Source organism: Urocitellus parryii, chromosome 9 (genome assembly GCF_045843805.1).
Source record: "Urocitellus parryii isolate mUroPar1 chromosome 9, mUroPar1.hap1, whole genome shotgun sequence".
Taxonomy (NCBI): Eukaryota; Metazoa; Chordata; class Mammalia; order Rodentia; family Sciuridae; genus Urocitellus; species Urocitellus parryii.
The window spans coordinates 132,103,873-132,116,305 of record NC_135539.1 but is presented as its reverse complement, the minus strand read 5'-3'; the positions used below and the strand labels follow the sequence as shown (position 1 = coordinate 132,116,305).

The 12,433-nt window shown below is 34.5% G+C and overlaps 1 protein-coding gene across 2 annotated transcripts in view; it reads left to right on the top strand.

Moving 5' to 3' along the window:
* Dhx9 (DExH-box helicase 9) overlaps positions 1 to 12,433 on the top strand; it is a 41,865-nt gene that overhangs the window by 14,508 nt on the left and 14,924 nt on the right. For both annotated transcript variants that reach the window (XM_026392877.2, XM_026392878.2), the window contains 9 exons: positions 237 to 283; positions 2,693 to 2,829; positions 3,292 to 3,381; positions 3,507 to 3,668; positions 3,764 to 3,841; positions 4,414 to 4,605; positions 7,360 to 7,501; positions 8,029 to 8,111; positions 11,695 to 11,851. In XM_026392877.2, the coding sequence (XP_026248662.2) occupies positions 237 to 283; positions 2,693 to 2,829; positions 3,292 to 3,381; positions 3,507 to 3,668; positions 3,764 to 3,841; positions 4,414 to 4,605; positions 7,360 to 7,501; positions 8,029 to 8,111; positions 11,695 to 11,851 (1,088 nt within the window). The remainder of the gene's footprint in view (positions 1 to 236; positions 284 to 2,692; positions 2,830 to 3,291; positions 3,382 to 3,506; positions 3,669 to 3,763; positions 3,842 to 4,413; positions 4,606 to 7,359; positions 7,502 to 8,028; positions 8,112 to 11,694; positions 11,852 to 12,433) is intronic.

The following is a 12,433-nucleotide window of genomic DNA, read 5'->3' as shown; positions in this document are numbered from 1 at the left end:
ATTTTCTTTTCATGAACCATTGGCTCATCAACTTTGATTATAAATATCTTATGCAGTGTGGTATATTATTTGAAGTTTACATACTTTGTTCTAGGATTGGACAGAAATAAATGTTTAGAATGTTCCTTTGCTAAGTTTTGCCTAAAGCAGTTGGAAATCCTGCCTGACTTGGGAGATCTGGATTTAGTTATTTCTGACAGTGAAAATCCTAACCGTGTTTGTATGTGTTGTTACAGGAGCTTTATTGCAGAAATGACCATTTATATCAAGCAGCTGGGCAGAAGTAAGTGTTACTGCTTCCTTGGTGCTTTTTAAGTATTTGTATTTTAGTCTATAAAATAAACACAATAGACTCATGTACAGGAAAAGAATTTAACAAATTTAGTAATATGCAGAATCACAATAGCAGTATATAAAGTACTACACTCAAATGAGGGCTAGATTAAAGCTAAAAGAGATTAAAGGAAAGGATGTGGTGGATGAGGAAAGGAGGAATGAGGCTCTCACAGTATGAGAGTTATCGTGTCATAAAGGCCTCTAGCCACCCATGATGATGGCTGGACCTGGACCAGTTATTAGACCCAAGTCTCTTCTTCCAGTGGAAAGGCATTTCCTACACACCAAAAGGATATGGGGTGGGGAAGAGTAGGCTTTTTATTCTGGATATTGTGATAAACAACTGTGATCCAAGCAATTTCTATAATACTGGCTTCAACAATTCAGTCCCACTTGACTTAGCAAGACCTTGTCAAAATAAAAAGAGCTGCGAAACATGGCTCAGTTGTTAAAGCACCTCTGGGTTCAATCTGGTAGCGGGCCCTGCCTCCAATTTTTTTTAAATGCTTTGTATTTGCTCTTAACTTCACCAATGGAGATAGATTTCATTTATAGATATGAATTTCTTTTTACAAGATGGCTGCCTTTAAATATTAATACTGTTTGTAGTTTTTTATCATAGGCATTTTAAAGTATGTATATTTCAAAGAATATTAATATTATATGAATAGACTCAGAAAGTCATAAAGTCAAGGTAAATATGACCCAGCAACTTATTTTGAGATTCTTTCTCAATATGAAAATGGCTGGGGATGTATCTCTGTGGCAAAGCTCTAGGGAGTTCATTCCCAAATACCAAGAAAAAAGAAAATGTGAGAGTTACCCACAAAGATTGGGATTATTCATTTAGGAAGTTTTAAAAGCCTAAAATGCAACGCCTATATGCTTTTTTTCCTTGGAAATGAAGTGGCATTGTGCAAGTTTTGAAAGATAAAATGAAGTAGTAGCCCCCATGTACATTTTTTTTTTTTTTTAGTAGTAGGTATTGGGTGACCTTGAATAAATTACACCTGACATAAGTGGGATTCAATTTACCTATCTGCAAATTGAGAGAAATGGCCTAAGGTTCCTTCCAGCTTAAAAATTCTAACTTACTCTATTGATTTAAATTTACCAGAGGAAAATCTTTGCTGATAGTGTCAACATTTAAGTAGTTCATCAGATGTTGAATTTCTTATCCTAGACATGGAAAATAATTTATTTTTATGTAGACGGAGCTTTGTTAAGGAAAAGAGGATAAAAGCATTCTAAATTTTGTCACACATTGACTAGGATTAGTTTGTAACTCAGGTTAAATAGAAGGCAATCATTGCTTCCCTTTTTTTTTTGTTTTGTAGTCATCAGTCCGAAAACTGAATGATAGGGGAGAAACTTCTATTGTCCATTGGTATTTTCTTTGAACAATATGAGATAGTTTCAGTAGCTGTGTCCCAACTGCCTATTTGGAACACCTCAGCAGCCATTCATTTGATGTTTGGACACACCAAACATTTTTGGTAAAAGACTGGATACATTGTTATTTTTACAGCTGTTTAAAACATAAACAACAGGCCAGGGAAACTGTTTTTTATCAAACCCTAATTTAAATATTGTCAGTGGCTGCTTTCACATGTTAAAGATAGACTAACAAAGGGTACAAGGCTGCAAAGCCTAAAATAATATTTTACTCCTTTTTATGAGACAGGGTCTCTATATGTTGCCCAGCCTGGAATCCTCCTGTCTCAGTCTGTGACTATACTCGAACCCCGCCCCCCTGCAACCATCAGTCATTAGACCTGAAATCTAAATCTTTGTTTTTATTTTGTGATTCATTAAATTGTAGGTAGGGAGCGGGGTGGCAGTGCTGGTGACTCAACCAAGGGCACTCTACCACAGAGGTTCATCCTCTGTTCTGTGTGTTTGTGTTTGTCCCCCACACTTTTTCTTTTTTTAAAGAGGGTCTCACTGACTTCTCTGGAAGTCCTCAAACTTTCTGTCCTCCTGCCTCAACCACAAGATTCCCTGAGATTACAGGCTACCACCACCATGCAAAATGATTGTTCAATTTTTATTTTCAAAAGTTAAATGTGGTGTCATCCCCTTTTATTGCCTCATGGTGGTAATAATGACAGCTTTGTTAAAATAGGTTGTTTGTTTTCATAGCATTGATTTATGTGTCTTAATAAACTAGAACCGAAATGGTTGTTTACTTAGTCCACGAGTTATTGTGGAATTGCATTTGGTTAGGAAATAAAACAGTTGAAGCCTGTTGTGCCTAATCTGTATTTAGGGCTTCTTTGGTTTTAAATGCTGAGTTGCTTATGATCTTTCTTCCATTTTATACTTCTGCTTTGGTAATCCTGACCTTATATTACAGGGATTTTTGCACGTGAACATGGATCAAATAAGAAATTGGCAGCACAGTCCTGTGCCCTATCACTTGTCAGACAGCTCTATCATCTTGGAGTGATTGAAGCTTACTCTGGACTTACAAAGAAGAAAGAAGGAGAGACAGTAAGTCTTTAGACTTAATAACCTAGCCCAGTGAGATGTAGTAAGATTAAACTTGACTTACATTTAATCTTTTGGCTAAAAAGAAGCTTAGTTTCCTATTTTGTGAAATCTTACTACACAGTAAATTGAATGACCATGCTCTCATCATCTGTATATGGCCTGTGTTTATAGTGAACAGGGAACAAATAATCATTGAAGCAGGTTGGGGTCTGGTAACCAGAGCTTGAACCAATGGGTGCCTAAGCACAGAGCTCAGTCTCCAGCCTCTGCAATCTGGCTTTGAACCTGAGATCAGCCTCCTACCATGACACTAGGCTGAACCAGTTCTCTTTACTAAAAAGAAACTAGCTCTTGGTTTATGAGATGTTTATATCAGTTGCATACTCTTATTCCCACTGTTGTAAGTTTGTGTTGTATTCCTGTATATATTACATGATTTTTATCAACATCTTTTTTCTGTAGGTGGAGCCTTATAGAGTTAACATCTCTCAAGATTTAGAGCATCAACTTCAAAATGTGATTCAAGAGCTAAATCTTGAAATTGTGCCCCCAGTAAGCATATTTAGCTTTTTAGTTTACATTATGTAGAACAACTCTCAATAGACAAGTGGACTTGTGGACTCATGCAACTTTTCTTTTTTTTCTTTCTTTTGGGGGGATTTTATTTTTTTTAATAGCCTATTGATCCTTCTATGCCAGTTATGCTCAACATTGGAAAATTGGCTCATTTTGAACCATCTCAGCGTCAAAACCAAGTGGGTGTGGTTCCTTGGTCACCTCCACAATCCAACTGGAATCCTTGGACTAGTAGCAACATTGATGAGGGTCCCCTGGCTTATGTAAGTACAGCATTGTTTTTTGACAGGTCTTTAATATATTTCATTAGATTGTCTATGTTAGACAATAAATTGAATATTGCCTTCCAATTTTACAGGCTACTCCAGAACAAATAAGTTTGGACCTCAAGAATGAATTGATGTACCAGCTGGAACAGGATCATGACTTACAAGCAGTAAGTTTGAAGTATTTAAACATGGTGCCTAAAGGTTCATAACATTCTAGGTATGGGTAGAAGGACAATGAATACTGTATTTTGTCCTTCCTAGAAAAGTAGATTAGAGATATGCACCAAACTACCAATCTTAGCTACCTCTGTGGGTAATTGCTATGAGTAAGAAGACTAGGAACAGATCTCACACACACCCCCATATACTTTAATGTAAAACAAAAATAAATTTAATTGGTTGGTTGTATTTTAAAAAAGAAAACAACATTGTGTTGTCATTTAAATACCAGATGTTACCTAACACACATTAACATTGTGTAACAAGTGGTAAGGGGAAATGCTTTCTGAATGGTCATGAAGAACTAGGAAAATCAATGTGTAGAAAATATTACAATATTATTTGGAAATTTAGAAAAGAGAGAATTCTATTAGATAAAATATTAGTTTATAGAAAAAGTATTTTAAGTATTAAGCCATTGGAAGTGAGTGTTATATAGAGATGTCACTTTATTAAAGAATTAACATATTTACTCTTAATAAATGTAGAATTTGCCTGACATGTAACTTTTATAAAATAGGTTTTGCAGGAGAGAGAGTTATTACCTGTGAAGAAATTTGAAAGTGAAATCCTGGAAGCAATTAGTCAAAATTCAGTTGTCATCATCCGAGGGGCTACTGGATGTGGTAAAACCACACAGGTTCCACAGTTCATTCTGGATGACTTTATCCAGAATGACCGAGCAGCGGAGTGTAATATCGTAGTAACTCAAGTAAGTAACTCAAATTTTTAACCCAATGAGGTGTGTTGATAAAGTAAGAAATGAAAGTACCTGGAAATCAGGTTATTGCTATTTGGTTATTTGATATCTCCCCCTTTGTAGTTTTATAAGACTATGAAAGCTCTAGTATAATAGGCCAGCTATTCATTTAAAACTAGGGATTGGAACCAGTGGCTCTTAACCACTGAGCCATATCACTAGCTTTTTTGTTGTTGTTGTTATTTATTTTGAGACGAGGTTAAGTTGCTAAGGACTCCTGCCTCAGCCTCCTCAGCCAATGGGATTATAGGTGTGGACAATTACACCTGGCAGTTGTATTATTTGTTTTCCAGTTTTAAACTATTGGGGTACTAATGTTTGATTCCAGGGGTCTCTCTACCTATCAGCTTGCGCCCAAGCGCTTTTTTGAGACAAGGTCTCACTAAATTGCTAAGGCCAACCTTGAATTTGTGATCTCCCTGCCTCAGCCACTGGATTACAGGCACGTGTCCAGCTTGTGCCCTTTAAAATTAAACAGGCTTGTGCCCTTTAAAACTAAACAGACAATGGAGTTGGGGTTATGGCTCAGCACTACACAAAAATAAATTTTAAAAAAATAAATAAAAGTAAAAAATTTTAAACAAACACAAAACCCAAAAAAGAGCTTAGATGTTTTTCTAATCTCCAGTATTGTATGTGGTAAGTTAAAGTGGATTCCATGCTAAAGGGATGTTTTAGTCCTGGGATCAAACAGGAGTGAAGAGTTCTTTCTAAGGAGAAAATTGGCTCATAGCAAATAGCCTTATCAATCTTATCATTTTATGATTGAGTAAAAACTTCTGAGCAAGAACAGGCAAGACAGTAAACCAGGTAATGGTGAACTTTTACTGAAAGCTTGCCTGTATAAATCTATTCTAAATAGTTGTTTTTAGAAGCTTCTTTGGAGTTCAAAATGTCCTTAAGGTATAGGTAGCTTTTATTTAATATTTCTTACTAAATAAATTAAGGCCCAGAATAATTTAATAGACCCAAGGTTAACACAGAATAAAACTAGAACTCAAAACAAAATGCCTATCTTCAGGAGTCTTCCTTTTAATTATTGTATTATAATACTGTACTTTCAATAATCAGTGCTGGCAAGTTATCCCAGTGCGTCAGCTCAGCTCTAACCTTGTACATCTGAGACTTGGATGGAGAGCATGCAAATCGCCAGATACTGCTCCTCAGTCAGGTTCAGACTTGTTAGGGATTCTTAACCAGTGGAAGCTTACAAATAAATCTTGAAATAAAAAAATGAAGTAATTAAAAATAATAAAAATTGCACGTTAAGTTTCTCTAGGAAATTTTATTTTTTTTATTTATTTTTTTTTTAATTTTTTTTTATAGAGTTTTTTTTTTAAGAGAGAGAGAGAGAGAATTTTTTTTTTTTAATATTTATTTCTTAGTTCTCAGCTGACACAACATCTTTGTTGGTATGTGGCGCTGAGGATCGAACCCGGGCCGCACGCATGCCAGGCGAGCGCGCTACCGCTTGAGCCACATCCCCAGCCCTCTAGGAAATTTTATATGCTCCAAAATATGAAATACTTGTAACACCATTATGACAACTCATACTAGAAAAATAAGTTCCATTTTCTAACAGGCCACATTCAAAATGCAGTTATTGCATTTTATTGCATAAAATCATCCTCAGTCTTTGTTTAAGGTCTATGAAATACACATGAAAGTATCAAATTCCATTTCTTAATTTTCTGATTATGTATGTATACAGTCCAAAATCTAAAATATTCTTTGTCCTAAACATTTCTAATATTGAATACTCACTTGTAAGTTTGTTTTTAGAGAAAGAATCCCGGGCTGGGGATGTGGCTCAAGCGGTATGGTTCGATCCTCAGCACCACATACCAACAAAGATGTTGTGTCCGCCGAGAACTGAAAAATAAATATTAAAAATTCTCAAAAAAAAAAGGTTGTTTGCTACCAAAATGATAATTATTATTTTCAGTGCCTGCATGGTATATGAAAACTGGGTTATTCAAACAAAAATCAATTTTTTATTGCCTTTCATTTATTATTTGCTTACTAATTTGCGTCCCTTCCCAAACAATTTGGACATTTTCAGTGATTTTTATTTGTAAAATGCAAATGTCAAACTTTATCTGGGTATGTCTATGACAAATGTATAACAGTGAACTACATGGTACAGTGGTGGATCAAATTTTATTTTGTATTTGATTCATGAAAATCAGTTTCACTTATCCATTAAATGCATATTTTTATTCTGTTCATAGGATGATATTGAGTCGAGGTAGAAGATACACTGAATTATTCCACCTTTTTGTCTGATGGGATTTTTTGTAGATGGTTAGCAAAGTTCTTAAAACACTGTGTCTAGCAAGGTAGCACACACCTGTAAATTCCAGCTTCTCAGAAGACTAAACCAGGAGGATTGCAAGTTTGAGGCCAGCCTGGATAATTTTAGTGAGATGTTTAGCTCATTGTTAAAGCATTCATATGTCCCATCTACATTAGTGCAAAAAAGAGCAAATTACAAAATTATTCTATATAAAATAAATAACTCTGCTATGGGATTAAATGGTTACTATATTATTTCATAATATTTTAAAATAATTGGGGAGTGTAGGAAGATATCATTACTGCTTTATGTTTCAATTACTAAGTAGACAGTTTTACAATGATAATTTAAAAACCTTTATAAGTGCAATCAATTCTGTGGTTTTAATTTTTTTTTTCTGTGTCTTTCAGCCCAGGAGAATTAGTGCAGTTTCTGTGGCAGAGCGAGTTGCATATGAGAGAGGAGAAGAACCTGGAAAAAGCTGTGGCTATAGTGTTCGATTTGAGTCTATACTTCCCCGTCCTCATGCCAGTATAATGTTTTGTACTGTGGGTGAGTCATGTGTTTTGATATCTATCTTTCTTTCTTTCTTTTTTTTAGAGAGAATTTTTTTAATATTTATTTTTAGTTTTCGGGTGGACACAGCATTTTTATTTTTTTTATATGTTGTCGAGGATCAAACCCAGTGCCCTGCGCATGCCAGGCAAACACACTACCTCTTGAGCTACATCCCCACCCCCAATGTGTTTTGATTTCTTGTTCGGCATTTGTATTGTCATGTTTGTCGAGAATAATTTGAGTAACCAAAAAATTAGACTCTAAATAATGAGCCAGTCTTACAATTCTTCGAAAATAAAACTCAGCATTTTTTTATTATATCTGCTGCTTATTATAACAGAAAATTAAATAAGTCTATGAAAAATATATTTCAACATATACTACCTCCTTTTTATTATGCTAAATATAATAAACAGAATATTATAGTTGTCTTGAAATATGCTTATTTGATTCAGTACTTTATTACTTTTCTCTAACATACAACCACATCTGTGATTGTTGCTCTCCTTTTTTTTTTCAAGGAGTGCTTCTCAGAAAATTAGAAGCAGGCATTCGAGGAATCAGTCATGTAATTGTAGATGAAATACATGAACGAGACATCAATGTAAGTAAATTGTGAGGAACCAAAGGGGTGCAAAAGCTAATTGTTCCAAATGCAGAGAAGTCAAAATACAATGCCTTGCTTTTATTTTCTCTTTTCACGCTGCTTATATCATTTAGCTACTATGTATACCTGTGAACTTTAAAAACTAAGATGATCTTTTTAGCAAGTCCATTCTAGCTCTTTTCTTTTTCGTTGCTGTTAAACACACAGCAGTTATTCAAAGTATTTTGAATATTATAAGTATTTTGAAATAAGTATATATGAAGTGATATCTAAAAACTGGCATAATTAAACACCTAAGTTAATGATTTTATGACTTAATAGGTAATGGAATTTTATTATTAGTTTTCACTAGAAATTTATATGTTGTTTTTGTGGGGGGAGGGGACTGGAGATTAAACCCAAGGGCCTTGTGCATGCAAGACAAGCACTTTACCAACTCCACTATATGCTCAGCCTCTGTTCCTTTGTTTTTCTTTTTGGCACCAGGGATTGAACTCAGGGTAACACTGAGCCACATCCCCAGCCCTGTTTTGTATTTTATTTATAGAGACATGCTTTCACTAAGTTGGTTAGTACCTCACCTTTGCTGAGGCTGGCGGTTAACTAGCAGACTCCTGGCCCATCCTCATGAGCCGCTAGGATTAAAGGCATATGCCACTGCGCCTGGCCATTATTTTTAATTTGACGGTAATTAACCATTTGGGATGTTTATATAGATCTGGTCTTTTTAGATATTAATGACAGCCATGCCAGAATTAAGTGGAAACTACAGATATTCTACCCTTGCCTCTTTTGGACCTTAATGAAATGCATATGAAGTTGACAGTATATCATTTTATGAATTAAAAGATTGACATTATATGAAGATAAGTCTGCAACATTTCAGTGTGTGGTTTATTCATTCAAATGTCACCATCCTGATATTACTTAAAACAAGGTGATTGGATAAAACTTTAATATAGGTATATAGATATAAAATTTGCATTCTTTGTATTTTTAGGCAAACAGGAAACATCTAAAAGATGTCAATATTACCATGGTAATGATTTGAATGAAGTACTTGATATTAAACCCCTGCAAAAAGATATGTAAGCTTTCTATAGGAAAACTTTTGAGAGTTGTTATAAAATGTTGAAGAACAGAACATGTAGGAAGACTTGAGATCAATTATCAAGTTCTCTCAAAACCAGTCAAAATTCTAGCAGGATTCTCCACAGAACTTAATAAACTGGTTATAAATACTTCCGGAGGACCATTTCTTGCTGCAAACAACTGGCCCTTTATAAAGAATAACAAAACGGGATTTTTTCTGAATCCACAATATTTCAGTGTGGTACATGAGTTAAAAGTTTGACATACTATGGAGTTGAAAAGAAAATTGTGTTGAGTGTTCTCTGAGTTTTGGTTTAAAACTGTCAGATCAGTGGGGAAAAGAATGGATTATTCAATAAATGGTACTGAAAACTAGTGGATCATCCATGAGGAAGTAAATAAAATTGGAACCCTGCTTCATAAAAAGATACAGAAATTAATTCCAGGTAGATTGAGGACTTGACTTAAATGACAATACAGTTTGAAAATTATTAGTTCAAAAACGTACACATCTCTTAGATATCACTAGGCAATAGAAATACAATATGAACTTCATGAGTAATTTTAGTTTGCTTTTAATATATTTTGGAAAGTATGAAGGAAATAGTGAAAATAATTTTAACATTTAATCCAGTTTGTCAAATATTTTAAACATAAAGCAAGTTTTTAGAATAGATTAATGTTTTAATTTTCCCCCATGAATCCTTCAAAAATCTGGTGTATGTTTTATATCCAGAACATATCTCAGTTCAGGTTAGCCACATTTTATGCCATTGGTCATATGAACAATGGTTACTATTCCAAGCAGCATAGTTCTAGACTTTGAATGATTAAAGAAAACAATAGTCACAAACCTTGAAGAATGTAATATGAATCTATATTAAAATAAAGATTATTGTTTATTCAAAAGATATTGTAAAGATAGACAATTCTGCACTGGTAGTATAGACATTAAATTCTTAAAGTTCCATTTTTTAAAAAAAGTTCAAATGACTTATTTTTAGAAAAATGAGTAAAATATAAAAAGAGGGCTAGGCACAGTGGTATATTCCTGTAATCCCAGAAAAACCAGACCGTGTGGCAGGAGGATCCCCTGTTAAAAGACAGCCTGGGCATCTTTGAGACACAATAAATTAAAAATGAAAAGAAATGGACTGGGTTGTGTTGCTCAGTGGTAGAGCCCTTGCAAAAAAGAAAAAAGATAAACAGGCATTTGATAAGAGAAGAAAGATATTTTACTAATACATGTGCCAAGTTGAATTGTTAGTCTCTTTGGGAAATGGAATAGTATAGATCAGTTCTATGATAAGGCACTACATTTGAGTAATAAAATTTGGATGATCATTTCAAGTGTTGGAGATCATGTGGATTAGCAGAATTTCTTATGGCTTGTGGGAGATATTTAAATGCCACCAAAGGACATAATTTAGCTTTATCTTTTGTGAATTCAATATTTACGTAACAGAGCCCAGCATTTTTCTATGCACTGTTACCCATAGAAACTTGGATATACACAACAGACACAAACAAGACTGCAAGAAACTTGGATATTAGTAACACACAAATTCACTTGCATTAATATACTCACTTCTCGGAGTGACTGTAGCAGCAAGTATTGGTCACTCTTAGCAGTGCTGTAGTAAGGCAAAAAAAAGATGCCAAAAGATACAAAATATGCATGAAGGTAAAAAAGTAAAATGCAAACAAGGGTAAACTTGATGTAGTGGTGCACAACTGTGATCTCTGCTTTTGCGGAGGCTGAGATAAGAGAATTATCAGATTGAAACATGCCTGGATTACATAGAGATCTTCTCAAAGAAAAAAGTATGTATGTGTATATTTTTAATACACACGCATAAAGGATTAAGATTCAGGATAGTGATGGTTGGAGAAGGTAGGAAGGTTTACAACTATGCAGCCAGATTAAAATGTTGTCAAAATATTATGTTGGTGGGTTGATTTATGTTTCTGCAGTAAATCGGTTTGGTGGTTGTTCAGAATAAAGAAATGTGACCTTTCCAACTGAGACTTTGGACTTATGAGGACTTTTCCTTTGTTCCCAAAGTTGTGTGCCTGCTAATTTAAATTTCACTAAATTTTTAGGTTAATTCTTTGGTTGAGAAATAAGAAAAATATAATGGAAAGCAAAATAACATTCCCCCACCCCCTTTTTGAGACAGTGTCTCACACCTCCAATAAATCCTAATGCCTTAGAATTCTGAATTGCTGGGATTATGGTTGTGTGCCCCACCACACTAGGGCACGAGGCACTCATTTCTAGTCCCCACAACTTTTAGGGTATATAAAGTTTCTTAAAATTGGTACTCTAGCTCACTGTAACATTTTCTTTTTGCATTTTTGCCAGCCTCCTGATAAACTGAATTTCGTTAATATCTTGTGTTTTTAAAACATAAGAAGTCTTTTAGGTGTATGTATCTCATGGCCCAAATGTCTTAAATGATTTCTTGTTTTATTTGTATTTTAATAGACTGACTTCCTCTTGGTAGTACTGCGTGATGTGGTTTTGGCTTATCCTGAAGTTCGCATAGTTCTTATGTCTGCTACTATTGATACCAGCATGTTCTGTGAATATTTCTTCAACTGCCCCATAATTGAAGTTTATGGGAGGACTTATCCAGTTCAAGGTAAATTTTATGGAAACTGGGTAGGAAGGTGAGCATATTTTGCCCAGAAGGTTCAAAAATTTTAAAATCCTAGAGATTAGAATAATACTTTTACAGGTCATTTAGGATATAGGCAAAATTAGAATATTAGATGCATCAAAGCGTTCTTGATTCTGTTTATATGCTTACATTGTTAGGATCTACCATACCATAAATTTTAGATATTCACCCAGGTCTTGGTGAGGAATGCTATATGGTAAGTATAAATCAGAAACATAGTAGGTAATTATTTCTGTGAACACTTATTCAACATTTAAGCAGTCTAGGTCACATTTAGAATGTCGAGTTGGAGAGAGAGATTTTGAAGTGAAGTATGTCACAGTATTTTTAATATTTATTTTTTAGGTGCACACAATATCTTTGTTTTTCTTTTTTAAATTTTTATTTGGTGTTGAAGATCGAAGCCAGTGCCCCACGCATGCTAGGCAAGCGCACTACCACTTGAGCCACATCCCCAGCCCACACACAGTATTTTTGATAATGTGTTTCTTTTAGAGATTTTTATCACAACCATTTTCTAGGACTGTCATTTAGATTTGTTAA